Consider the following 27,390-nt stretch of genomic DNA (forward strand, 5'->3'; position numbering starts at 1 on the left):
TAAATAGCCAGTTCTAGGTGAATCAGCCCTCGCTGACTCAAAGCTTGGTGAGATATGGATCTTGAACTACTATGAAAATGATATTCTCTGAATCAATGGTGAGGGTCATTGATTTGATATAAATAGTGGGAGCAATATTTAATAAAGTCCTCATTAAATATTGTAGTGTCATAATACTTATTTTGCATATTTCTGTGGTAGTTACCATGGCAGGGAGCACTTCTAGTATTTTCTGTTTGCGATCCGTCCTTGATAAGGACAAACTGTCAGGGAATAATTTCCTTGGTTGGTATCAAAACTTGAGAATTGTTCTCACCCAAGAAAAGAAACTATATGTCTTAGAGCAACCTTTTCTTGAGCCACCACCTGACGATGCCCCCCAAGCTGAGAAAGATGCTTATAGTAAGCATCATGATGATGCCGTAAACGTCGGATGTCTCATGTTAGTCACCATGGACTCGGAGCTTCAGAAGCAACATGAGAACATGATGGCGTACGATATGATCGTGCATCTCAGGCAACTCTATCAAGAGCAGGCCCGACATGAGAGATTCGAGATCTCTAAAGCACTTTTTCAGGCAAGGTTGACTGAGGGTAGCCCAGTGGGTCTTCATGTACCCAAGATGATTGGGTACGTCGAGACTCTGGGAAGACTGGGATTTCCTCTGGGTCAAGAGTTGGCCACAGATTTAGTCCTACAGTCACTGCCCAGCAGTTATAGTCAGTTCATTATGAGCTATAATATGAATGACTATAATAAACCATTGCCTGAATTGCTTAACATGTTGAGAACAGCTGAGCATGATATCAGTAAGGGGATGTCCGTTCTAATGGTCCAGGGGACCAAAAGAAAGGGCAAGGGCAAGAGTAAAGGCAAGAAGGCTAAAGGTGCATCCAAGTATGACTTGGATGCGTTGAAGCCTAAAGCCAAGGTGGCGAAGAATGATTACTGCTTCCATTGTGGCAACACTGGACATTGGAAGCGGAATTGTAAGGTATACCTGGAGGAGTTGAAGAAGAAGAAGGAAAGTGAGACTTCCACTTCAGGTATCCATGTTATAGAGATCAATATATCTACTACTTCTACATCTTGGGTATTAGATACCGGGTGTGGTGCTCATATTTGTGGAAATATGCAGGACCTAAAGGACAGTAGATCGTTGGCAAAGGGCGAAGTGGACCTACGAGTTGGAAATGGAGCAAGAGTTGCTACATTCACTGTAGGGACTTATCACCTAGTTTTGCCTACTGGGCTAGTATTAGATCTTAACGACTGTTATTATGTACCTGCTATTAGTAGAAACATAATATATGTTTCTTGTTTGGACAAGAAGGGATTTTGTTTCACTATTAAGAACAAGTGTTGTTCTATGTACATGAATGATGTATATTATGGCAGTGCACATTTAAGTAATGGTCTGTATGTTCTTGATCTAGATACGCCTATTTATAATGTGGAAACCAAACGGCTCAAATCTAATGATTCAAACCCGACTTACCTCTGGCATTGTCGTTTAGGCCATATTAGCGAGAATCGCATCTCTAGACTCCATAAGGATGGATTACTGGACTCGTTTGATTTAGAATCGATCGAGACATGCGAACCTTGCTTAATGGGGAAAATGACTAAGGCCCCTTTTACCGGAAAAGGTGAGCGAGCTAGTGATCATCTGGCTCTCATACATACCGATGTATGTGGACCAGTGAACAAGCTTGCTAGAGGTGGGTATCTCTACTTCATTACATTTACTGATGATTTCAGTAGATTTGGATATGTGTATTTGATGAAACACAAATCTGAATCCTTTGAAAAGTTCAAAGAATTTAAGAATGAAGTGGAGAATCAGTTGGGTAAGAGCATTAAAGTTCTTCGATCAGATCGAGGAGGTGAATATTTGAGCTATGAGTTCGCTGACTATCTTAAACAGTGTGAGATTTTATCTCAACTGACTCCACCTGGAACACCACAGTGGAATGGTGTAGCTGAAAGGAGGAATCGAACTTTATTAGATATGGTTCGATCTTTGATGAGTCATGCAAACTTACATGACTCCTTCTGGGGATATGCTCTACAGACAGCTGCTCTCATATTAAACAATACTCCGTCGAAATCAGTTGAAAGGACACCATATGAGATGTGGTATGGGAAGCGTCCCAAGATGTCTTTTCTAAAGATATGGGGTTGCGAAGCTTATGTGAAGAGATTATTTTCGGATAAGCTTGGCCCTAAATCGGACAAATGTTACTTTGTGGGGTATCCTAAGGAAACTCGAGGATACTATTTCTATAATCCCATCGAGGGCAAAGTGTTTGTTGCTCGAACTGCGGTATTCCTTGAGAAAGAGTTTCTTTCCAAAGGAACTAGTGGGAGAAAATTAGAACTTGGGGAAGTTCTACCACAAAATGACATTGACCAATCGATGGGTGAGGTTGCAGAGCAAGTACCACAAGATGTTATGGCACAATCTTCTGCACATGTGACACAGGAGTCTCGCAGGTCTAGTAGGATACGTCATGAGCCCGAGAGATATGGATTTCTCGTGACTCAAAACAATGACGTATTGCTCATAGATGATGATGAGCCTACAACCTATGCGGAAGCCGTAATAGGCCCTGACTCTGAGAAATGGCTGGTGGCCATGAGATCTGAGATGGAGTCCATGTACACTAACCAAGTATGGACTTTGGTTGATCCACCTGAAGGGGCAAAACCCATTGGGTGTAAGTGGGTCTTCAAGAAGAAGACTGACATGGACAGTAATGTAATTACCTTTAAGGGCCGACTTGTGGCAAAAGGTTTCAGACAAGTTCATGGTGTTGACTATGACGAAATTTTTTCCCCGGTGGCTATGCTTAAATCCATAAGGATCTTGCTTGCAATTGCAGCTTATTATGATTATGAGATCTGGCAAATGGATGTCAAAACTGCTTTCCTGAACGGGAATCTCCTCGATGATGTGTATATGACGCAACCTGAGGGTTTTGTCGATCCACATAGTGCCGAAAAGGTTTGTAAGCTACAACGGTCTATTTATGGGCTGAAGCAAGCTTCTAGGAGCTGGAATCTTTGTTTTGATGATGCAATCAAAGAGTTTGGTTTCATCAAGAATGAAGATGAACCCTGTGTTTACAAGAAGGTTAGTGGGAGCATAGTAATCTTCTTGGTGTTATATGTAGATGACATACTTCTGATAGGGAATGACATTCCTTCCCTACAGTCTGTAAAGACTTGGTTGGGAAGGTGTTTCTCTATGAAGGACTTAGGCGAAGCTACCTACGTGCTAGGTATTAGGATCTATAGAGATAGATCCAGGAGACTGCTTGGCCTAAGTCAGAGTGCATACATAGATAAAGTGCTTCGGCGTTTTAGCATGCATGATTCTAAGAAAGGGTCGCTACCTATGTTACATGGTATAAGCCTTTCGAAGGCTCAGAGTCCTTCTACTCGAGAGGAGAGGGACCACATGAATAGGATTCCATATGCGTCAGCTATTGGATCCATCATGTATGCTATGTTATGCACTCGATCAGATGTCTCGTATGCTTTAGTATGACGAGTCGATACCAATCAGATCCAGGTGAAAGACACTGGATTGCAGTAAAGAACATCCTTAAGTACTTACGAAGGACTAAGGAGATGTTTTTGGTATATGGAGGCGAAGAAGAGCTCGTTGTAAGAGGTTACACCGATGCTAGCTTCCAGACCGATAAGGACGACAGTAGATCGCAGTCAGGGTATGTGTTCTGCCTGAATGGAGGTGCTGTGAGTTGGAAGAGTTCCAAACAAGAGACAGTAGCCGATTCTACCACAGAGGCCGAGTATATTGCTGCCTCTAACGCTGCAAAAGAGGCCGTTTGGATCAAGAAGTTCGTGACAGAACTTGTTGTGGTTCCTAGCATCGCAGACCCAGTGGATCTCTATTGTGACAACAATGGAGCCATTGCGCAAGCTAAGGAACCCAGGTCTCACCAACGATCCAAACATATACTCAGGCGCTTCCATCTCATTCGCGAGATCATCGAAAGAGAAGATGTGAAGATATGCAGAATACCAACAGATGAGAATCTCGCAGATCCACTTACGAAGCCTCTTGTGCAGCGCAAGCACGAGGCTCACACTAGATCTATTGGCATTAGACAGATGCCAGATTGGCTCTAGTGCAAGTGGGAGATTGTTGGGAATTGGTGTATGCCCTAGATGCAATCTATCATCAGTTCTGTAATATGACATGTATTTCATTATATTACGAGGCATATCTGTTATTGTGTAGATTGCGCTAAATATGATTTTACACAATAATGTCCTTGGAATAGTAGGTTCAATAGGCATCAAGTGTGACTTGATTGTGAGATCCTATAATTACTGAACATTATTCCTAAATGTCCATAGTCAAAGTATTATCGTTAATTAGGACAACGATAATACGGTTAGACTAGTGTAAGTGTTGATTGATGACCAAATCTCATAGGTCATGGATATGGAGATATCAAATCACACCACATGTATACATTAAGAGTAATGTGTATAGGACTGATCCACCATGAGATTGCTCCATGGGTTGTTACGTGACTGTCATTAGCATATCTCAAAGTGACTATAGTGTAATGGTCCTTTGACTTAAGGTCACCATAGATTCTTTCATGTAATGTCATATACTTTGATACTGTCAAACGCCACTGTAACAAGATGGTTATAAAGACAGTTATTGGGTATACCACAGAGCATGGAGAGGAATGTGAGTAATCAAGATAGAATTTGTCCCTCCTACGAAACGGAAGCGATATCTCACGGCCACTTGGTGGTTAAGTCTAAAAGTGTATGCATACCCAAATGAGTCGATATAACGATATCGAGCTCATTTGTTCTGATAGACTTACCCGGTAAACCAAGAAAGAGAGATATTGAGCCATACAAGGATGTCATCGACCATGCTTTGGACTCAATAGAGATATAGAGGACAATGGATTATATTACACGGTAATATAGGTCACGAGGTTCGTCGAGAAATTGACTTTCCGATTACTTGAGTAACAGTGATACATTGCTAGATGCCGCTCACTGTTTGTAATATTGAAATAGAGATTTCGATATTACTATCAACGTAATTGGGAACCTACAGGGTCACACACGACGACTAAATCGACGGGATATTTTGAAATAATAAAATCGTCTAATAGAGATTAGATGATTTATGGTGCGATTGATTAATCGGATATTTAATGAGATTAAATTTGTCGATTAATTAGACTCGATTTATTAGATTAAATGGACCCAATTGATGCACGATCCATGTGAGGACACATGGCAATTTGGAATTCTCAATTTCCCTTATCCCACACCGGTCAGGGGACTTGAAAAGCTCCCCCCAAACTCTATATATATAGATATATATAGCTCAAAGGATTTAAGATATATGTGACAGTGTGTGGATATATATATATGTGATATATATATGCATGCATAAGCATGTACGTATATACATGTGTGTATGCTTTATATTAATATAAATAATTTGAATTGAATTGTTCAATTCAAATTAGGTCCATTAGTCTGAAAATTTCGGGTGTCGCATCGGTGTTTCTTTCGAGTGTTGGCCGCTAGCACCGCCGATCTTGAAGACTCGTCGACAAAGTCGGTGTGGATTCCAGTAGAGGCGTCACGCGTGGGACGCTCGGTCGACAATTTTAAATATTCCAGGTACGCTTTTATTTACTCTTATTCTTCTAGTAGGTCTTGGAATTAGTTTCACGGGTAGGAAATTTTGAATTTCTGTTCCTTTTACGCTTCCATAGATCCTGTGAAAATAGCAATGTGACCAGTCATGTATCTTTCACACACACGTTGTCGCATGCAAGGAAGCGAAAGTAACTGCCAGTGCACGTACGGGACCAAGCGGTGATGCTCGGCTGGCACGTTCGTGGTCAGGACCACTACACCTTGACGGGATCTAAGATCCCTTTCCTGGTGCACGTGTGATCCCATTCGTTGGATGACAAGGAAAATGTTGCTTGACATTATATAATGCGATATTCGATTAAACTCTGCCACAAGCTGATATCATGGTCTATTGCATTGAACGTCTTCCAGGATCAATGTTGAGCACAGCATAATTGTTTCCGGATGTTGGTGAAGCACGAAAGGATATTTTTTTCAATTCTCCCCATTTTTGAGAGAAAATTAGGAAACATTTTGGTTTGATTAAGGACTTCTTGCGGACGAAGATGTGAGGGTTATAGAGCACTTGTGAAATCGATAAGGAAATATAATCGGAATTCCATTAATTAAAAATAAGAGTAGATCATGAGTATATCGAAATAAACAAGGCAAAAAATCAAATAAAAAATCATAGAGGATTCTACCGTCACCAACTAGATGTAAACTGAAGAGCCCAAAGAATCCCAAAGAACAATTTTGAGACGCCAGGACTATTGGCCGGAACACTCGCCGTGAACAATAGGGCACGAGTCGAACCTTTTTTCTTCTTCCATGCTCCGACGAGGGGGACTAATATGAGGATCGCTTCGACTGCTCTCAACACTAGGCTTGGAGTGGTGCCCGTAAAATTTTTCACTGTGCCTATAAGTTATTGGGCCATCTCAACTCAAAAGCTCGAGTTGATAGAATTCTGATCCCCAGTCTCATACAAACTCATGGCTTTCTCATTGATTTTCCATTGTGGGATACCAATTCTCCATACCCGCGCTCACTTGACAATATGTGTCTTTTTCTCACTTGCCACCACGTGCCACATACCCATAGACATCCCCTCAATAACTGACCATGAGTTGGGTTCCTCTTACGCGCTTAGGCAGTGGAAGCTCCCCTGCCGGCAATTGCCCCAGTAGAAGAGGTCATTGGAGGCCTCCGACAAATATAAATTATAATTGTTGTAAATAAAAAAAAATTGGACGGAAAATGTGTTTTTTCTAATAGAAAAATGAACGGCAGGACTAAAGTCACAAAAAAGTCAAAAGGGTAAGGATGAGTATGGCAAATAATAAAGGCTTATGGTGAAAATGACGAATGATCAGGGGTTTTTCTCAAAAAAAAATGAGCAAGGATGCGCCTTTTGATGGGTGTACGTACCCATCATATCGTAACCACAACAATCAATAACTGTAATTGGCATATACGATGTGGTTATTACAATCACGTCAGCTCGGATTTAGGGATGGTATTGTCATCATGAGACAAAATAGTTTAGTTGCCCAAAAGGCCTTGGGCATGACGCAACTATGAATACGGTGAAGATTACTCAGTCAGGCTAATATACAACATCCAATAAAAATGTATAAAAGTGGTAAATATGGCCTGCAGTGATCTCACAGATTCCTACTTGCATGCATTTTGATTTGTTGTTATTCATTCAGAGTAGATGAGTAACACTTATTGAATATTTAGTACCGATATACACGTTCTAGAACCCGAGGACCGACCAGCACTTCGAGAGGTGAGGCCTTGAGATTGGTGAGCCCGATAGATTCCTCCATCTCAATGGCCTCATCCCCCGGCGCCTGAATATTGAAAGCATGGAGGAAAGAAGGCCAATGACTTGCAAGGCCAATGAGATACCAGAGCACATCCTCCTCCCGCTCCCAAAAGGTGCGAGGTCGAAGTTATGTCCTATGACATCGAAATCCTTGTGGGTGATCAGGAACCTATTAGGTTGGAACTCGAATGGGTCAGGCCACACACGCGGGTCACGTTGTATCTTGTAGCCCTCCAATGCCTTTCCCTGAGCCACTTAGGGCATTGACTCGATTTTCGGACACTCAAGTACATATCACTCAATCTAGTTGACGCCTTAATGCCTGAAGGCCTTCCACTTATGAGACTCATCGCAAGGATGCCAGCAACAATGTTTCTGCTGAACACAAGTAATAATTCATTACTTATCGGGTTAACTCCTATTTAAAAAAAAATTATATCTACAACTAAGGCAATTGTTTACCTTCATCTCTTCAAACAACAACGACTTTTGCTCCTCGAACAGCAACCCAAATTTCCATATCCCTTTATCATGTTTCTCCGAGCACCAAAAAGTGTCAATGAATCTCTCCAGTACATGTGTAACATACTTGGTCCCATCTTTGGAATCAATATACCTATTAAAAAAATTTGACAATATATTCATGTTAGATTAATGTAAGGTTCTAACATATATAAGACGTTCTATATAGTTTAATGAGATCAAACGTAAAGGGTGCATGCATGCTTTGAATAAATTAAAAGTACATAAGTATATAAATAAGTATATATAATCGATTTATAATCATATATAATTCTAACATATATTTGTAGTGAGTTCAACGATGAATGATGTACGCTTCGAGAGGGAATTCCACTCGTCACATACGTATTGAAACAAGAAATTAATAAAAGACAATTAATTTTGTAAAAAGTTCATTATCATCAATATTATTTATACATCAAAAATTAGTTTTAAATTTCAAACTAATTATTAAATTTGATATTAGTAATCGTAATTATTCAAAATTCATTCTTTTATATATATATATATGATCTTTAATTGAAAAATAAATTAAATTTATTATGATTATCCAAATATTGGAGTTATATATATATATATATGATCTTTAATCGAAAAATAAATTAAATTTTCAATTAAATTTTTTCAGGTAATCCACATATTGGAATAATTTATATATATAAGATCTTTAATCAAAGAATTAATTTAATTTTCAATTTAATTTTTCAGATTATCCAAATATTGGAATAATATATATATATATATATATGAACTTTAATCGAGAAATAAATTATATTTTCAATTTATATGATAGGATTTCCAGTAAACACTGCCACAAGTTGATGTCATAGTCTACTGCCGGGAACGTGTTCCACATCAATGTTGAGCACAGGAATGCTAATGTTTTGTTGATGCTTCGTGTTAATATCATTCAAAAGCTTATATTCAAATTATTTTCTATAAAAGAAAGTTCTAATAAAACCCTCTCAAGCCATCCACGTGGTTTTCAATTGAACTTGAAGTGTATTCTTTTAATTCAATTGAAAGAAAAAAGATATTTTGCACATCACATCAATCCGCTGAAGTATATTTTTTAATAATTTAATTCTAAAAAAAGGAAAGAAATCTATATATAATATGATCTCACCATGGGGAGCTTATTCGGTCTCGAGGCGGAACCGGTTCAGTTGAACATTGTCGCCTACAAAATATAACATAGTCAATTGCAGTTTGCTCAAGTCGATTATGTTCATTTTGCAGTTGACTATATTCAACTGGGTTGATTTTATCCCAAGACTGAATAAATTTTCACTCATCATATCCTTATTATCATTCAATTATATTTATATAACTTTTATTTGGATCAATCAATGCATAGTACGAAGTTGTATTTGCAATTCCATGAACTTTGTACCTCTTCCTTCACAATTGTTTTCTCTCTTGATTTCCATTCATCGACTATCAAGGGGTTAAATCCCACATTTAAGAGTATACTACCATTTCCAAAGTGCTATCCATATACTTTTCTTTTATTTATGTACTTATTATTTTGATGAATTACGAGGCGAAAAATTTATTTTTTAATATAAAATATAGTGTCCTTTGACATGAATGTGATAAATGATTTTTCCTTTTTTTTTTTGTGAACTCTCTTAAAATTACTTTCTTAGAAAAAACTGCTACTTAGCATAATATCATCACATCATACCACATCACATCACAAACTTATCACAGCTAAAAAAATCTGATTAATTGCCTAGAAAAATACAAATGTTCCGCATTTTATCAATTCTAGCGGGAACTTTTATTTACACAAACTATCAATTTGATATCAATGTTAATACGATTTCCAATTTTTTGATCGGTGGACCTCAACGACAACCACCGCCCGCTCAATCAGGGTTGTTCATAACGGTAAAAGTCTCTAGTGACCCAATTAGAGGAATAGTGGCCAACGATGAGATTTTCACCACCTATCCTCTTCATTCTTTTCTCGATTTTTCTTCTTCTTCTTTTTTCCAAATTCAGGCAATAAGGGCCTCTTCGGGGCCCACTCGCCGCCCCTATAAGGTCTCTGGGGACCTCAGCCACCTCAATCGAAGAGTGTGGCTATAAATTCTCGTTTTAATTAATGCAAAAGTTGAGGCGTGCTAAAATTGATATCAAATTGATAACTCGTGCATTTTTAAGTCAAGAAAAAAAGTTTTGTGCTATAATTGATAAAAAAAATTGTATTTTTTAGGCATTTAACCCAAAAAATATTATAGCTATTAGACAAGTGTCACCAAAAAGAGCGTCCCTTATTTATATTTTATTTTTTTATTAAGAAAATTTGCTACTCTTGCACCAAAAAAAAACTTTAAAATAGATTTAAAAAAAGTGTCAATCATATTCCTCGCTTTCTTAAATTTCAAATTTCCAACAAAATATTCACACCTACATTTACCTAATCTATCCAGACTTTAAAAAGATGCTAAAGTAAAATTTTCATGATAACGTAAACAAAGGAATTACTGTGTGGAAGATTTTCAAGTTATTGGAAATTGATAAATTTTATATGTAATGCAATTTATTCTATATGGATATTTGAATTTCCATATGCCAATAATTACCTATAAACTTATAAGCTCTAATTCTATATTTTATCATTGAATCGTGTGTCAAAAGAATTTAAATTTAGTTTAAAAAAAAAAGGACAACAACTTTTTATAAGTGTGAAGAACATAATACTTGGTCATGAATATTATATAGCAATTTCACCGTGATACAATTTTTCCTTGTTTTTAGATATGTATATGTTAAGTAAAATTTTTGAGCCATAAAAAGATTTTATGTCGTCCGCAAGTTGTAAACAGCGAAGTAATACTACTTTTGGATTTGCCGCCAAACATGTCTCTTGGACTTATGCCTGCCCTGTCTAACGCGGAATTATTCGAGGACTGAGAAGAAAGAATAGATTGGCAGGACTTGTATTTGGAGTTTTTTTTTTTTCTATTATAAGGAAGTTTGGTCAATCTAATACAATAAAATAAAAATTTAAGTAAAGTGTACTTTGCACCTTGACTTTTAGGCCTAGTGATAAATTATCCCCTGACCTTTGAAATTTTGCACTACATCACCCGATCTATTTAGAAAGAAGCAAACTGCACCCCGATCACTTTTCCAGCCAAAATTTAATTTATTATTATTTTATTAATTTCATATTTTAAAAAATAGTTTCAATTATTAAAAAACTCAAGAATTGAAAAGAAAAGGAGCCCAAAAGATCGTAGGTTCTCTTTTCAATTTTCGATGCCATTCGCTTGAAGTTCGATCTTCTATTCGAGCTCCATGGCATCTTCTTGCAGATCTTCACCGCCGACCTTCTTGATTGGCGTCAATTGATGACTGCTTAAATAAATTCATCCCTCTGTTTCATTTTAATTTGGGTTTTGTTGATCTCTGTTTTGCATTTGCTGTTGTGGGGATCGGTGATGTTATCAATCTCTGCATTAAGCTTCCTTCCGATGAAGGAAGTGAGCTGAAAATGTCCTAATCGATATTGATATCTTCTGCCCACTGCCATATCTTCTGTTGATTTTATTGTTATGTTGTTCAGGCTAGATATTGATAGCTCGTAGTGCCATTGACGAAGGTTCATAAAAGAGTTCCTCACGCATGTAATCTTCCTGGTTCGAACCTGCCATTGTCGCTTGAGTTTTCGGGACAAGCATCGGTGATGAGTACTTAGAATCGTTATCCTTGCACTTTGATCGCCGGTGAAGAATTTGGGGAAATTTGTTTCTCTAAGATGCCTTTTCCGATCACTTTTTCGGGTTCTTCTTTTTATTTTTGAATTTTCAATAATTGAAATTATTTTTTAAACCTTAAATTTAAAAAAAAAACAATGATAATAGCTTAAATCTTTGCCGGAATAGTGATTGGAAAAGTGACCGGGATGACACTTTACTTCTTTCTATATAACTGGGGTGGTTTAGTGCAAAATTTGAAAGGTTGGAGGGTGTTTTGCCAGTAGGCCCAAAGATCGGGGGATAAAGTACAGCCTACTCTAAAAATTGTAATAATTAATAAAATTGTACATTCTTAGAGCATTTTGATTTTGCATAATTTATCTTCGGGTTGAACCCAAATAAGTAGATTGTAATTTATGTTCTGTATTATTATTCGTGATAGTTACTTTCGCAGTCTTCCAGCAAGACGTATTCAAAGTCCGGGCACTAATGAGAAGGTATATGCGCCTAACATATCATTTTCTCATGATCTGTGCCGATCTTTTGTTGATCTGATTGGATCAGCATCTTGGATCGCTTGTGAGCGCTCCCCGGAACGTCAGGCATACGGCCACAGCCACCACCACCACCACCTATTTCTCATCCGGGCCCTGTCCCATCCCTTCAATTATTTTGGCAGCGTCTCGTCAATGAAGGTTAACAACGTCCACATTTTGAACAGTGACACTGCCAAGGGACATAGACCTTTGGATCGGAGTTGGGGAATTCGTATGAACCTCCCGTGTGGAAAATTTCCTCGGTAACTTAGCTACGACATTTTCCATAGATAAGCCGAGACAAATTCGTCTGAAAATTGTTTCGGCGAATTTTCAAGGGAAAATTATGGACAAAAAATTCCTCGATAACATTTTGTAAGTAATCAACATGTTTTCAGTAGTGGTGGCTGAGTAAGGGCCACGAATCGCCGGCATTAGGGGCTTTTTTCGTGACACCGCCGGCTAATTTCTTCTTGGCATCATCTTCTTTCCTAGTAATTAGACTTGTTATGTAGAGGAGAGACATAAACAAGGCAAATATGGTGATGAGAATTGTGGGTGCTGACATAGAGACTGAAGACTCCTCCGTGAATGACTCGTCGTAATTTGATTAGGAATTACAATTTTGCGAGAAACAGCACAGATTGTGGAGAGGGAATTTAATCCGCAGAAATGTGAAAAGATAAATTTATGCACGAGGGAAGCGATCATATCGGGCGGATTTGTGACAGATATTTTTAAGGTGATGAAAGAGAAAGACGTACATCATGGACTGGGGATAAGAGAGACACGATCGGACAGCTGCCACGACAATCGAAACCTCATCGACTTTTTCTCATCCACAAGAGACTGAGGACCGTAAGATTTCCCCACCTGGAGCCCCTATGGTCCCTGAGCCGGACTGTCCAAGAAGTCCTAAGATCCTTGGATTCGGATGGATCCGATTTCTACTTCGCACCATTTCCCAATCCTATGTCGATTATGACATTGCCATTTTGTCGTTCATATGAAGAATTTTTTCTTTTCCTGGTAGAACTGTCTACAGCTTTCAATTTCCAATTCTTTCCCGACAAGTTTTGCGTTATGGAGCGGGCGGATCGCATTCCAGCAGTCCATACCTATCTTCCGTCCACACAATCGCATTCAAGTGAAGCGAACCATTGTTGGTGCTCGGAACCAAGAAATTATGTTCGCCTGGTACTCTCACGGTTGGGGACCACGTCACCTTGATGGGGTCTAAGATCCATTCCCTGGCGTGTGTGGATGATACCACTCAGTACAGGATAACAAGAAAAAATGTTGCTCGACTTTATATTATAGGATTTCCAGTATACACGGAACGTGTTCCGCATCAATGTTGAGTACAGGAATGCTAATATGTTTTGTTGATTCTTCGTGTTAGTATCATTCAAAAGCTTACATTCAGATTATTTTCAGTTTCCTCGAGTTTTCCAATTCCTAAGAACAGGTTCCTACACAGCCATGCTCACCAAGATTGAAGTTTAGGGTCGATGCTATAGGAACGGTTGCCAACGTAGAAAGAAGTAAGGTCAAGTATTTAATGTTTTTTGCTTCTTGGACTAGGATCAGTTCATGTATATACACTTATGGACATCAAGTTAAAACAGACCTCCATTATGCCATCAGACAGAGAACTCTCTATCAAACTCCGTCAATAAAGATGGGATGGACAGATCCAATCCTGTTTACCGAATGACGATAGTAATTGCTTATTTCAATCCCGACTCCGTTTAAACTGACTGAACTTATTCAGAATTGTTGATGATTGACTTTTTATGTCAATGCAAAGGAGAAGATACTGTGTTTAACAGGTATACTAAATGTGATAGTAATAATTGATGATACATTTTTAAAAGGAAAGCTTAGAAAAGAATAAACGTACTTCAACCACAGAAAAAGTCTTTCGAATTGGCCAAATCTACTGCTAGACGTGCTCAGGAACTCGCAGAGTGACAAGAACTTCGAGCGGAGAGGCCTTGAGATTAGTCAACCCAATGGCTTCCTCCATATTGACAGGCTCGTCCCCTATAATCTCAAAGGCATGAATTAAAGAACCGAGTGATAGGCCCATGACTTGGAGGGCCAAGGAGATCCCGGGGCACATCCCACGGCTGCTCCCGAACGGTATGAGCTCAAAGTGCTGTCCCCTGACATCGATGTCCTTGTGAGTGGTCAAGAACCTCTCGGATCGGAACTCATAAGGGTCTGGCCAGACCCGTGGACCATGATGGATCTTATATAGGTTGAGTATGAGCCAGGTGCCCTTCGGAACGAAGTAGCCCGAGACATAGCAGTCCTCGGTTGCCTCGTGGGGGATGGGCAAGGGCCCCGGGGTAGAACCTCGAGGACTCTTTGATGATGGGATTGGAGGCAAGGCAAGCTCTTGAGGTCGGATTCCATGACCCGCCGGTCCTTCCCGACATGGGCATCAAGTTCTTGTTGGGCCTTCCATGGGGCTTCCCGGTTATTGAGCAGTGAAGAGAGGGCCCATGTCATGGAAACTATGGTCGTATCCGAAGCAGCTAATATTAAAGAATGCAGATAAAGAGAGAGAGAGAGAGAGATTATTATAAAAAATGGAAATTATTAAATAGACAAAAAGAGAAACCTGGTCCCATGTTTTCTGATTTGCGGGGACTCTTTGAAAAATTAAAAATCATGGTGATGGCAAATAAATATGGTAACCTATATAGTAACAAATAATAAATCTCTAATAGATGGGTGGGTACATACGAAAAGTGAATCATATCATGTAGAGGTTATAATATAGGAAAAATCAAATTGATCAATAGGAAGACTATGTAGAAAATGAACTTCCATGTCTCCTATTTATAGAATATTTAGCACATTAAACATAGATATATTACATATTTTGATAAATCATTTCAATTATCAAAAAAAAATTAATTTTCAAAATATTCTTGTATTATATACTATTACATGCAAAATAGACAAATATCTGAAATACGATGAATATAACCCAAATGAAATGTAGCAAGAGTTTATTTAGCCGAAATTGAAAAGTCAATTGACGTGGAGCTGGGGGTTTATAATTTGACTTACGTGGGGCAATGACATCTCCACTTGACGACTTTTATATATTATTTAATATATGTAATGATATCATTACATTTAATCTTTTGTTTGTTAGGTTGTGCGCTAAATGTGACAATTTGCTTAATATAACCACTTTTTTTACTGTCATAAGGGGATCCAAAATAAGAGGACAAGAGAAGTCCCACAAAGAGGATTGAACTAGAAATCTCTTCCTTTATATTCCCATTTTAGTTACTGAAAAATATCTAAAGCTCGCTAAATGGAAAGTTCGTGAAATTTTTGTTCCTCACCCTGCAGCAGTCATGATTATTAACGCGTATTTAAGATGTTTTAAGCTACAAAATCATCTGAAATTGAGATATGGCAATATCTACGACAAGGAAATCCATAGAATTTTCAAGTTGGTACTGCATCTATCTTGTCAATGAACTGCAAGGTCCTAGTCACACATGACCTGCGAAACCAACCAATCAGCTTCTCAAATCCTCCAAGAAGGCATGCGTGCACCATCTTACATCATAAGATCGGATCTCATTGTTGCCTTCAAGGATGGACAACATCACGTCCATGAAGTCTTGTTCAGTACTCTTAGCCCCTCCAGCCTCCTCATTCAACTTCCTCCTAGCCTTGTGCCCGTCCAGCCACCCTTGCACCACCTGATCAAGCTCCTCGGCCATCCTCTTCATGGCCTTCTCGTGACTGCCCAAGTCCAGCCACCTCAGGTACGGGAGCCCATGGGACACTATGAACCTCCCCATGAGGTCAAAGAACTCTCTCAGGCCTGCCTCCCCTTCTCGTCACCTTCACTGTTGTCCTTGAACCACCTTCCGACAATCATCCTGAACACCATTTTCACGGTTATGTCCCCAAACCACCTTTTCATGTCCACAAGCACTGCCCTCAGTGCCCCCGTACCGACATCGACCTTCCCTTTGTATTGCTCATATACACCCCTTACTGAGGCGAGGACCTCCGACTCACGGATATGCCTGAGGAGCTCAATCCTGGTGACTTGAGAGCAGCTCGAGAGTCGAAATCTTGGGAATCTGCCGCCAGTACGGGACATGGGGGTTAGACCAATCATGGCATAGTTGTAGGCCAACACTTTCGAGGCCACGGCTGTGGGCCGGGTGGCAAAGGTCTGGTCATTGGTGGTGAGGCACTCCTTGGCAACCTCCCAGGTGTTGACTACCACAGCCGGTGGATGCCCAGCCCTATGGTGAAGATAGGCCCGTACTTCTCAGCCATCTGGGCCAGGACCAAGTGGGGCGGCTTGGGACCGCGCAAGAGGTGGAGGTGGCCAAGTAAGGGCCACGAACCGGCCGCCTCCGGGACCATCTTCTTGGCATGGCCGGCTTGCTTCCTAGCAATAAGTCTTGTCACATAATATAGAGAGATTAATATGGCAAAGATGGTGATAAAAATCGTGATTTTTGAATTGAAAATCGTGATCTTTTTTGGGGTGAACTAAAAATCGTGATCTTTGAATGAGCAATTCTTGTCCCATATCAAGAGAGATAAGAAGATAAACAGAGCCAAAATATGTTAATAGTTACATTGGATCTCGGAAGGAATCTTGAAATAACTGAAAGGTTTGTGTACATATATTTCAATCATCAAAAATAAGCATTTGGGCACTTCAGCGGAGTTATGAATGATAATACTTTATTTATTTTCGCCATCTTTATCGTATCCCGTCGATCAAACATAGATTTGAGTATTGTTCTTTGAGATAGTGTGTGACTGCATGCCATATAAGAGATACCACTATACTTTAAGATCACGTTTGATTACACGGATGTATTGTAATGGAATGAAATGTGATTCGTAAGAGAAGTTTAATTATTTTAAGAGAAAAAAGATAGTGCATTTGAATTGAACTTAATAATATAAAAGAGAATAATTTTTTTTTAAAAAAAGGACTACTTATGAAAAGAAAATAGATGAAACTTACTTAAATAGTTGAAATGGTGAAATAAATATTTACTAGTCACGTGGACTACGTGTTGCATATGCATCTACACTAATTTATTTTTCGGATAAATTATGGTGAATCTTAACCTTTAAGTATTCAATTTATTGAAACAAAAAATATATTACACTTGCATTGTTATTTTAAATTTTAAACAAATATTATTTTTTTCAAAGCACCGATTGTTAAATGAATATTACTAAATGAATTACACTTATCATATCACACAAGCAAGAATATAGTTCAACACATATGTCAAAAAAAAAAAAGGTTTTGCGAGGAAGAGAAGCTGAGAACAGAGAGGAAGAAGGGAGATCTACAGAGTCGGTGAATAGGAAGGTGAAGATGAAGAAGAGAGGCTGAGCATTAGGTTACATAGAAGAGAGAGTGGAATTAATGTTTCTCTTTATTTTTTTAATTGTATAAGCTGTTTTGCTTCTTCAATCGTTTTAATTAATTAAGGTTTTTTCACCCAAAAAATTAATTAAGATTTGTATATCATGTAGGAAAGTTGAAGAGACTCACTAAAAGGTCTCAAAAAACTAACGTGAAACGCTGATAATCTCTCAATATGCTGATGCGGTACGTCCGCATCGATCCGACGGGAGACTCTCATAGCAGTACATCAAATTACTATATATATATATATATATATAGATTTTTCTTTTAGACTTGTTCTTTCCGAAGAAAAAATGTTCAACTAATGGAAGAATGAGATAGCATTCAATTCGATTTTGATATGAGAAACATCATTGAAGATTTGTGGCTAAAAGGATATGATCATGTGAAGGGTAATATAGAGAGAAGACCTTATGATGGCTAGAGCAATTATTATTCTTATTATTTTCCGCTTTCAGAAACATTTTAATGTAGGCCCATACGGCCAGATCGACAAGTCAAAAATAGCTGCCAATTATTATGTGTGTGAAGTCCAAAGGAGAAAGACGTGTAAGCAAAGGAGTCGTGGTATCCCTCACAATCACGTAGTTATCAACAATCGATGTGTAAAAGAAGTAATTGTATTCCAGAAAATTTTTCTCTCTTTCACCTTCATACATGTCGGTTATTGATTGAATTTTACGTAATTGTGTCTCTGTCTATACTCACTGAATCTTTTCTCGATTTTTCATGTCAGCGAGGAAGAAGGAAATTACAAGAAGAAGAAGAAGAAGCCAAAATAAACTTGTGGATGTTCTTCTGGACACATATTAGCTAAACGCCATTTTGTTGTTGATCATTTTAGAGTGTTCGATGAACATTCGAATTCGAGCCGAACCGAGCCATAATAACGTCCATGCATAAATGACATGAATTGTGCCTAGTTAGGCTGCGAGAGTGGAGATTTCAAAACTCCATCTTGTTATAATTCCTTTGATCTCTTGAAGTTGAACCGGTTTCTTGTGTCTAGTCCATTCAAATGAGACTAGGACAGTTCATGCATGATCTAACAACGTGAGCGTGTGGTTGATCAAAATTTAATTCACTTTTGTGCGATATTTGATCGATCTTATACAATGTCGTTCACCTAGATCATGTGTCGTTAGAGGTGGCAAATCATGCTAATAGACCGGTGCCGGGCAGGGACTAGTAACTAGGACAACAAAACATAGTCTGGCCTGGCATAGCAGGGCATTAATTAAGTAAAGTATTCATCGAGGTATTTTTTTCAGTAGATTTTCATTGAGGTATTGATCTCGACCATATCCACCACCACGACCGTATCCCCCTCAATCAAGGTATCCACATCGAAGCTATGAAGAAGTCGCACAAGCATGCGCAAGCCGAAAACCTGCAGTGCATAGCACACTCTGCAGGGTGTTTAATTAACTCATTTAACTGGCCAAAAAGTCCTCATGAAAAGTACTGATACATGTGCTCAGGATTTCGGGGAGTAACGAGAACTTCAAGTGGAGTCGACTTGAGATTCGTCAGCCCGACAGCTTCTTCCATATCAACAACCTCATCACCCGGTGTCTTAATCTCGAAGGCATGAAGGAAGGAAGCAAGCGAGAGGCCCATGACTGACATGGCCAATGAGACTGCAGGGCACATCCTACGCCCACTCCCGAAGGGTATGAGCTCGAAGTTCTGCCCTTTGACATCGATGCCCTTGTGGGTGGTCATGAACCTCTCGGGCCGGAACTCGGATGGGCCGGGCCAGACCAGCGAATGGCGGTGGATCTTGTGCAGGTTCAGTATGAGCATGGTGCCCTTCGGAACGAAGTAGCCCGAGACAATGCAGTCCTCGACAGCCTCGTGAAGCATTACGGGAGCCGCCGGGTACAGTCTGAGGGTTTCCTTGATGATTGATTGGAGGTAAGGTAAGTTCTTGAGGTCTGATTCCTTAACTGGCCTGTCCTTCCCTACTTGGTCATCCAATTCTTGTTGGGCCTTCTTTAGGGCTTCCTTGTTGTTGAGTAGTAGAGAAACGGCCCATGTTAAGGTCACTGTTGTGGTGTCTGATCCGGCTAAAATCAGTGCCTGAATATTGTAGAGTTCAATTCAGATAACATATGGTAAAACAAATTACGTGTTATCCAATGTCCCGATAAAAATAGATTCGGATGTCTAGAATTCGATTCGGCTTACGCACCAGGCATGTAGCTTTGTTGATGGTATCAGCATCATAGCCGTGTATATCTTTGTTGTCCTCAAGGAGGGATAACATAACATCCATGAAATCTAGGCTACTCTTTGTCCCTTCGGCCTCCTGGTTCAGCTTCCTCCTAACCTTGTGCTCGTCTAGCCACCCCTGCACCACCCGATCGAGCTCCTTTGCAGTCCTTCTCATGGCCCTCTCATAGCCGCCGAGGTCTAACCACCTCAGGAATGGGAGCCCATCGGCCACCACAAACCTCCCTGCTAGCTCGAAGAAGTTCCTCAAGGCCTTCCTCCCCCTCTCGTCCCCTTCACCCTCATGATTAAACGGCCTTCCCACGATCATCCTGAACACCGTGTTCACAGTTATATCCCCGAACCACCTTTTCACGTCCACCAGTAGTGGTTTCGCTGCTTCTGCCCTCATCGCACCGGATATAATGATGTTCGTTCAGTGATAATTCTCATATATGTCTCTCACCGAGGAGAGGACCTCCGACTCACGGATGTGTTTGAGGAGCTCGATCCGATGGTTAGAGAGCAGCTCCAGGGTTGCAATCTTACGAACTTGGCGCCAGTATGGGCCGTAAGGGCTCAGGCCAATCATTGCATAGTTGTAGGTCATCACCTCCGAGCACACGAGCCTGGGGCGGGTGGCAAAGGCCCGTTCATTGGTGGTGAGGCATTCCTTGGCAATGTCCCAAGTGCTCACCACCACAGCACGACGGACGCCCAGCCATATGGTGAAGATGGGCCCGTAAATGTCAGCCATCTTGGCCAGGACCAAGTGGCGAGGCACCAGGCCGCCCAAGATGTGGAGGTGGCCCAATAAGGGCCATGAACCGCCAGCCTTAGGGGCTGTTTTCTGGATGCGGCCGGCATTCTTCGCTCTGTTACCGCCTAGTTTCCTTGTAAAGAGGCTTGTTATAAAGTGGAGACTGACAAACAAGGCGAAGATGGTGATGAGAATTGCGGGTACTGAGAGAGAGTAGGCGACCTCCTCCTCCTCCTCCTCCATGAACTACACTGATTAATTTGTGTTGTGTTCAAGGCTATACATATAGGAACTTCCTACGATAAAAAGTGTTGTGAATGGAGCGACGCGTGTCCTCGCTTAAGAATCAAAGGTTTCAGGATCGATTCTTACTAGTGAGACACGGATAGAGAAGAGTGATCCACGTGTCAAATAATTCAACAAGAAGGTATTCGAACCAGCAAGAAAAACCAATTCTTTTATTCTTGTTGGGGATGATTATTGTCGTTCATGAACATAATTGTTCCCTATGAATGTGACCGATTAACGGAATCGACGCACGACTTGATAATGTGGGACCTAATGCACCCGTTAATATTTGAGGAACATGACAAATTTATGTAAAGAGTGCCTTTAACGCCGCGGAGGGGGGGGGGGGGGGGGGGGGGGGGGGGGGGGGGGGGGGGGGGGGGGGGGCACCACCTGATGAGTTTCTGAGGCCTAAGTTACTCAGATTTAGCATAAAAAATTTCAGATTTGACGTAAACATGAAAATTAATTATTATTATTATTATTATTATTAATCGCCATATCATTTTTGTAACTTTTAGCGAAGACAAATCAGGTCGCCTCAGTAGTCAGCTCTTTCGCATCTGTGTGTGGCCAAAATCGACAATATAATTGAAGAACAGGTGCCAAATGTGTTGACTTGGAACAAGAACGATATATGAAATGGATAACTTTTTATAGTGAAAGGCTATATCATAAGAATTTTTTTTTGCTCGAGATTTAACGACATACAAGTAGCATAATGAACCATAATAAAGTAATTTTTTTCTGGTAGATAATAAACTAAAATTTTTCCCGATGTTATATACACAAGCAAGATGATGCGAATCGTCCAATTGTAACGTCCAAAAGAGTGCAAAGCGGGTTTGGGAAGCCTGTGTATTTGTTTCATTACTTGCCATAATTATGTACTAAGGGACTTCTTCCTTTGTCCTGTCAAAAAAATAAATCATGCATGAGTTTTGTAAAACTACGACTACCGACAGTATCACAATATGTTTGAACATGAAAGATCGAATCGGCAAAGCCACATGTTTCCGATGACGTAAAATGAATATTGAAGATATTAATGTGTTCGAACCCACATTATTCAGCGCAGTTCTCTTCCCTGGCCCCATTCTTCAGAACACGTGACAAAAATATATTGAACTCGTCCCTACCCTCGGGGACACGGTCGACCATTGGCCTTTTGGATGGGCGTCACTTGTTAGATCCAATGGCTATCATTCCTTTGAGGAATAATATTTTAAGAAGACGGGATAATTCTATTTCTTTTTATAAGAGATAAAATGTCCGATCGATAAATATATTTGATTATTTTTACGAAGAAGAAGTGTATTATAAGTGCTAACTACTCAAGTGATTACGTCTTCGTACCACTCCACATCGCAGTTTATAATGCAAAAGTATCATATCTCTCGATAAAAATCTCGCGCATCGATTTCCAATCATATGTTCCACAATAGTCAATGTTCAACATATTTCATCTTCCAACTGGAACGTTGAAATTTTTAATGGGCTTTCTCTGGGTAATTCATGAGTAGAGACAGGGGCCATGTCAGTGCGGCTCATTGGGCTTACATCAAGCGAAAGGTAAATAGAAATAGAACTATTGGGCTTATCAAAAAACACCCGCTTCCTTGAAGAAAAAAAAAAAACACGTGACTTTCGGATTTTTCCTTTTTTTTTTTTTAAGGAGATCCATGAACTTAATAGAATCGACTATGGTTACATATAGAGTTATCTAGGTAAGCCAATGAGTGTGTCCTTCTTGCGTCCTCAATAGGAACAATTACTTCGGCGGTCGTCCTTGAGCCTTTGTTAATGAGGGCACCGGAGCGCAAGAGGATGACCCTATATATATCCTTCCCTTCTAAACCACTTTGGGATTTCATCATCACGATATTGATTTATGATCTTGATTCAGCCAGTACTTATTCATGTAACCGTTATTATCGTTTTGTTTTAAAATTCCACCTAAATATTCCTGGCATTTTCAGTTTGTAATTACGACCACATGGACGTATTGCCACCTATGTATGATTTTGCTGCATAAATATTCATACGATTTGCTTTCTTCTTCTTCATAAATTGAAGAAAATGGTACGAATCGATGGGAACAAATATAGAACGTTTCAGCTCCCCAGAAAGCAGAAGATCAGAAAAATTGGACCTAAGCTCTTAGCAGTTAAGAAGGGCTAACTCATTGGAAGATTCGGCATAACCCAAGTGCCAACTCGGCCTGCCGAGGGTGAAATCCAGATTAAGCAACATATCCGGATGTGTTAGCGAGATTGAATTCGACCTTCCCTCTGAATTGGATGACATATGTGGAGCCAAATCATGTGTTTCAACCTATAAAAAGAGTAAAAGAAAACGAAGTTAAAAACTTGAAATCTACCTGAACTAATTAAATGACCGGAAATCAATCTTAGCTCTCTTTAATTCAGTATGCCTTTTCCTTATTGCGATATATTGAAAATTTGGAGATGTGTTCGCGTACCTTGCCCTCGTCTGCCTTCAAGTCGGAATACGCAAAGGCATCCTCATGATTAGGCTGACTTGCTTCATTGATCTCCATTGATGACACCCACGAACCCCTGCTAAGAATTTTAATGCATGTAAACTTAGAAGGAGATAAAACCATAAATGACAAATCAAATTATAAAACACAAGGATCACCCAAAAGTTAGAATTTTCATTATGACATTGAGATCAGGACCAAAACCCTTGACTTTTTAAGGATGCAAGCCTGACCCTTTGATTTTGGGCAGAGATTTAAGCAGAATCATGACCTTATCTATAGCCATTATATATAGGCTTTTCAATTTAATTTATTCATTGTTTGGTCCATCGAAATTGATGTAGTCGTACTTCCACCCCCACCCCCAAACACAAACAACTCCAATAAATCCAAAAATCTTTATTTTTCACCACAAACAAAGCAATGACACCCACGCCCATATCCTCTTGCAATTATTCGGTGTCTTCGATTTTCTTTTTCTTTTTTTTTTGGTTTATTAAGTGAAAAAAAAAAATTATCATGTTGCTAGTAAATAAAGCATTACTCCATGATAATATATTTGTATGATCAGCAAATTGATAAATCGCGACAAGTAAGCATGTCCGTGCTCCGTACTATATAGTCGTTTTCATGTGGTGGGCATAGAAGATCATACATGATGAGGGATGAGGAGGCTGACCCATGGAGAGGTCCAAGATGTGATGATTTGCTGGGAGAAGGGACAGGTTTCTCAGATGATACAGCTTGGCCTTCTAAATCTACGATATTGCCTGTCCTTTGGTTCGAAGCTCCATTAACTTCTTTGTTACCGCTCTGCCCTTGACCTGCAAAACATCCATCATATACATACGTACGTACGTACATACATACATATATAGAGCCAAAGACACCCCAAGATCCAGTCCTCATCTTTATCAGACACCCACCCAAACCAAATCATTTCACCATTTGACTCGGTCTTCCATCACATACTGACACTCCCATCATCCTCATCATCATCAATTAATTGTCCCTCAACCCCCGATCTCATATTTCTAAGCTCGCTAACAATTGATCTTTGTGTTAACGAATAACCGTTACTATTCGGGACTTTGCACGATCTAATGGTTCCCTGCCAGTAACGTAAGGCAGGACGTCACAGGACCGTATGTTTTGTACGCCTATCTTTGGTATAGTGGTGGTGCAGCTCACATCGCACTAGGTCCATATACGTCGATTTTTCATTTAGTTCCTTACCCAGAGGGGCAGTCGAATATATTACCTGATCCTTTGTTAGTGCTCTTGACTGTTCTATACATCTGCATGAACATCCACCGAGAAAAACAAAGAGAGGATAGGAATTAGACATAATAGTCCACAGTGCTATACAATTACACGTTTAGATGCCATTTTGTCTTTTGCCCTTGTTCTCCTCCCACGTCCCCACGACACATCTACGACATTTATGTGGGTGTGTTTATGTATGTGTCTGCGTCTGTTTATGAGGAATAATGTCCAACAAAAATAATGCTAAAATAGCAATTAAAAAAACAACTATGGTATTGAAACACGTACATATATATAATTGGTGTTAACTTATCTTGATTAATTATCTAGTAAAGAAAATTGGAAACAAATAGCACCGAAATTCAATCTCGTTACCTGCAAGTGACTCTTCACATGTGCTAGGGTTAGATCCTTCACATTCATCAACTCCAGCACCGATTTCGGCGTCGCTCCTTCATAACATTTTAAAAAAATATGAGTTATTAGGAAGTACATCCTTATGATACATCAAAATATCATACCCAAAATCCCGACTAGTGATGAACCAAGAACAGGCGATTATTAATATTTGAGGGGTTTTCAAAAGAGGATCAATCATATCAGAGACGAACTAAGATACATATCTATGGGGGATCAAAAGTCAATAGAGATTGGTTCTCCAGAGAGTCGTTTTCAGTCTGCCAGTGATTTCAGTCGGGAATGCGACCCAGAGGTTGAAAAATCGTAGATATAGAGGTGCAGTTAATTAATCGATGAGTGAGTTATTACTTTCATGGCCGCCGAGAAGCTGGACTGCATGGACGAAATGGGCATGAAGAGTGGTAGTCCACCGCATCCTTGGCGCTCTGACGTTCCTCTTCGGCCCACCAACTACCCTCGAGCTTCGCTTGAACTCGCGCCCATATATGTGAGGCTGGTGGTAGCCTCTCGGGCTAATTTGCACATGCGGTGAATAATGATAACCATTGTTTGCACTGTAATAACCGCCGCCACCATTATCACCCATTTGGTGAAACCCTAAGCTCAGGAACCCGTTCTCGTGGCTGAGATCACTCCCGCTGCTCCCCGAGTCGGTGGTGGAGCTCCGGTCGCTGGCGGGGCCGCCGTGCTTCGCCTCGGAGTCGGAGTTTACGGACGGCGGGCTGATTTGCAAGGAGAGATCAGGCAGGGAATTAGGTGGTGAAGCTGGGAATGATGGTGATCTCATTGTGGGGTTTGAGCTTGATGAGAACATGAAGATATATATTGTGAAGAGAGATGGATACAAATTAAGTAGTTAGGTGAGTCAAAGAGAGGTACACCCAAAATGGGTTTAAACAAGTGAAAGGGGCTCAAGAGAGAAGAAGATCACAAATGGGGTAATGGGAATGAGAAAGAATGAAAGAGGAAGAAAGGTTTGTGTGATTTATGAATTATTATTAGACCATGAGTGCCTTATGATTTGGTTGCATGGGAGAGATGAGAAGCTCAAAAGGGAGAGAGAGATAGAGAGAGATAATAGGGATTGAAAGAAACATATGGGCTTTTCAATAGAAGCTATGCATAGAGTTGAAAGGCATTTCCATGAAAGAGAGAGAGAAGCTAAGAGATGGAAAAAGAAATGGATGAAAAGTGACAGAGAAAAGGTTTTCTCGGGATGAAGGGGGGAGAGAGTGTTTGAAGGAAAAGTTAGTGAAAAGGGGGAAGTGGGGGGGTATTTAAGGATATATATATATATATATAGGTATGTATGTATATGTGTGTGTGTGTATGAGTATGCAGTGGGGGTCGGAGACCTAATTTCCTCAGAGAGTGAGAGAGAAGATGAAGGAGTAGTGCTGGTAGTACCGTTTCTTTATCTTTAGGGCATGTACTAATGAATGCAAGGGCAGTCACCAAAAACTCCCAAAAAAAATGGTAAGTGATGACATTTGTCAAAAACAATAATCCTAATGATAATAGACAAACAGCAATCAGATATCCTAAATAACATTGATAACAATGAAGAAATTTAAGGAGGAGGAGGAGGAGGCACATGAGGAGGAATGGATCAAATAACTCAAATACATACGAGAGTCAATATTATCTTATACTTAAAATTGCCTTTCAAACGGGCGTATTCGTTGATTTTTTTTTCTTTTGTTTGTTTCCCCGCGAAATGTTTTTTCTTATATTAAATTTTTGTGTTATTCATTATCGTTATTAGTTTTTTGCATTGATGTATAGTTATGTGTGGATGGGAATCGATTGGATTCGAGAGGGGCAAAGACACATGGGTTACTGTTCAATGGAATCTATGGAATGGAATTTTGAAGTCTCCACTTCCCTTCCGTTGCGTCTGATGGGCAGTGACCTTCCCTTGAAATTCCATGTGCATGTAGTTTTCCTTTTCCATGGACTGACTTATAATTTTCCTAAAGGGCATTAAATAACTATAATTAATGAGAAAGAATATTCTGAGTTTTATTTCATGATGATCGACGAGGATTAATTGATTGGCAATTTGACTGAGTGGGCAGTGGCCAGGGCAGGCCTAAATATCCCTGTGCTGAAATTGCCCTTATTGGATTGTTCTCCTTCTTCCCCATGCAAATTGATGATGACGTGGCCAATCACAAATATCAACCTTCCCTTCACTTCAAACGAGAGAGAGAGAGAGCTTAAACAATTATG

The 27,390-nt window shown here is 39.8% G+C and overlaps 1 protein-coding gene, 1 long non-coding RNA gene, 1 other non-coding gene and 1 pseudogene across 5 annotated transcripts; 2 read left to right on the top strand and 2 right to left on the bottom strand.

The window, feature by feature from the left end:
- The first annotated feature begins 5,638 nt into the window (after positions 1-5,638).
- Positions 5,639-6,122, top strand: LOC116192621. Its single transcript, XR_004154115.1, has 2 exons — positions 5,639-5,698; positions 5,857-6,122. It is a non-coding gene; the product is annotated as an uncharacterized LOC116192621 (long non-coding RNA).
- A 5,575-nt stretch (positions 6,123-11,697) lies between these two features.
- On the top strand, positions 11,698-11,787 carry LOC116193344. The gene has a single exon (XR_004154256.1). It is a non-coding gene; the product is annotated as a small nucleolar RNA snoR26 (small nucleolar RNA).
- Positions 11,788-18,816: 7,029 nt separating this feature from the next.
- Positions 18,817-20,987, bottom strand: LOC116197983 (annotated as a pseudogene).
- Positions 20,988-22,588: 1,601 nt separating this feature from the next.
- LOC116194098 (probable transcription factor KAN4) lies at positions 22,589-26,414 on the bottom strand. 3 transcript variants are annotated; one of them, XM_031522819.1, is made up of 6 exons: positions 25,507-26,414; positions 25,114-25,190; positions 24,734-24,770; positions 24,128-24,296; positions 23,452-23,551; positions 22,589-23,303 (listed from the first exon to the last, which is right to left on the bottom strand). In XM_031522819.1, the coding sequence occupies exons 1-6, from the start codon at positions 25,970-25,972 to the stop codon at positions 23,130-23,132; spliced, it is 1,023 nt and encodes a 340-aa protein (XP_031378679.1). In that variant the 5' UTR covers positions 25,973-26,414; the 3' UTR covers positions 22,589-23,129. The 3 variants fall into 3 exon arrangements, with proteins under 3 accessions (XP_031378679.1, XP_031378694.1, XP_031378686.1); XM_031522834.1 differs by having other exon boundaries at positions 23,452-23,548; positions 24,152-24,296; positions 25,507-26,412; XM_031522826.1 differs by having other exon boundaries at positions 23,452-23,548; positions 25,507-26,412.
- Between the last annotated feature and the right edge of the window lie 976 nt (positions 26,415-27,390).

This window comes from Punica granatum, chromosome 1, assembly GCF_007655135.1.
Source record: "Punica granatum isolate Tunisia-2019 chromosome 1, ASM765513v2, whole genome shotgun sequence".
Classification (NCBI taxonomy): Eukaryota; Viridiplantae; Streptophyta; class Magnoliopsida; order Myrtales; family Lythraceae; genus Punica; species Punica granatum.

What these genes read in the sequence shown, in the direction of transcription:
- LOC116194098 (XM_031522819.1), bottom strand. Translation starts at nt 25,972, where the DNA reads ATGTTCTCATCAAGCTCAAACCCCACAATGAGATCACCATCATTCCCA. An exon ending in ATGTGAAGAGTCACTTGCAG is followed by an intron (nt 24,771 to 25,113) that starts GTAACGAGATTG and finishes ATGTTCATGCAG; the next exon opens with ATGTATAGAACAGTCAAGAG. An exon ending in GCCTCCTCATCCCTCATCAT is followed by an intron (nt 23,552 to 24,127) that starts GTATGATCTTCT and finishes TAAAATTCTTAG; the next exon opens with CAGGGGTTCGTGGGTGTCAT.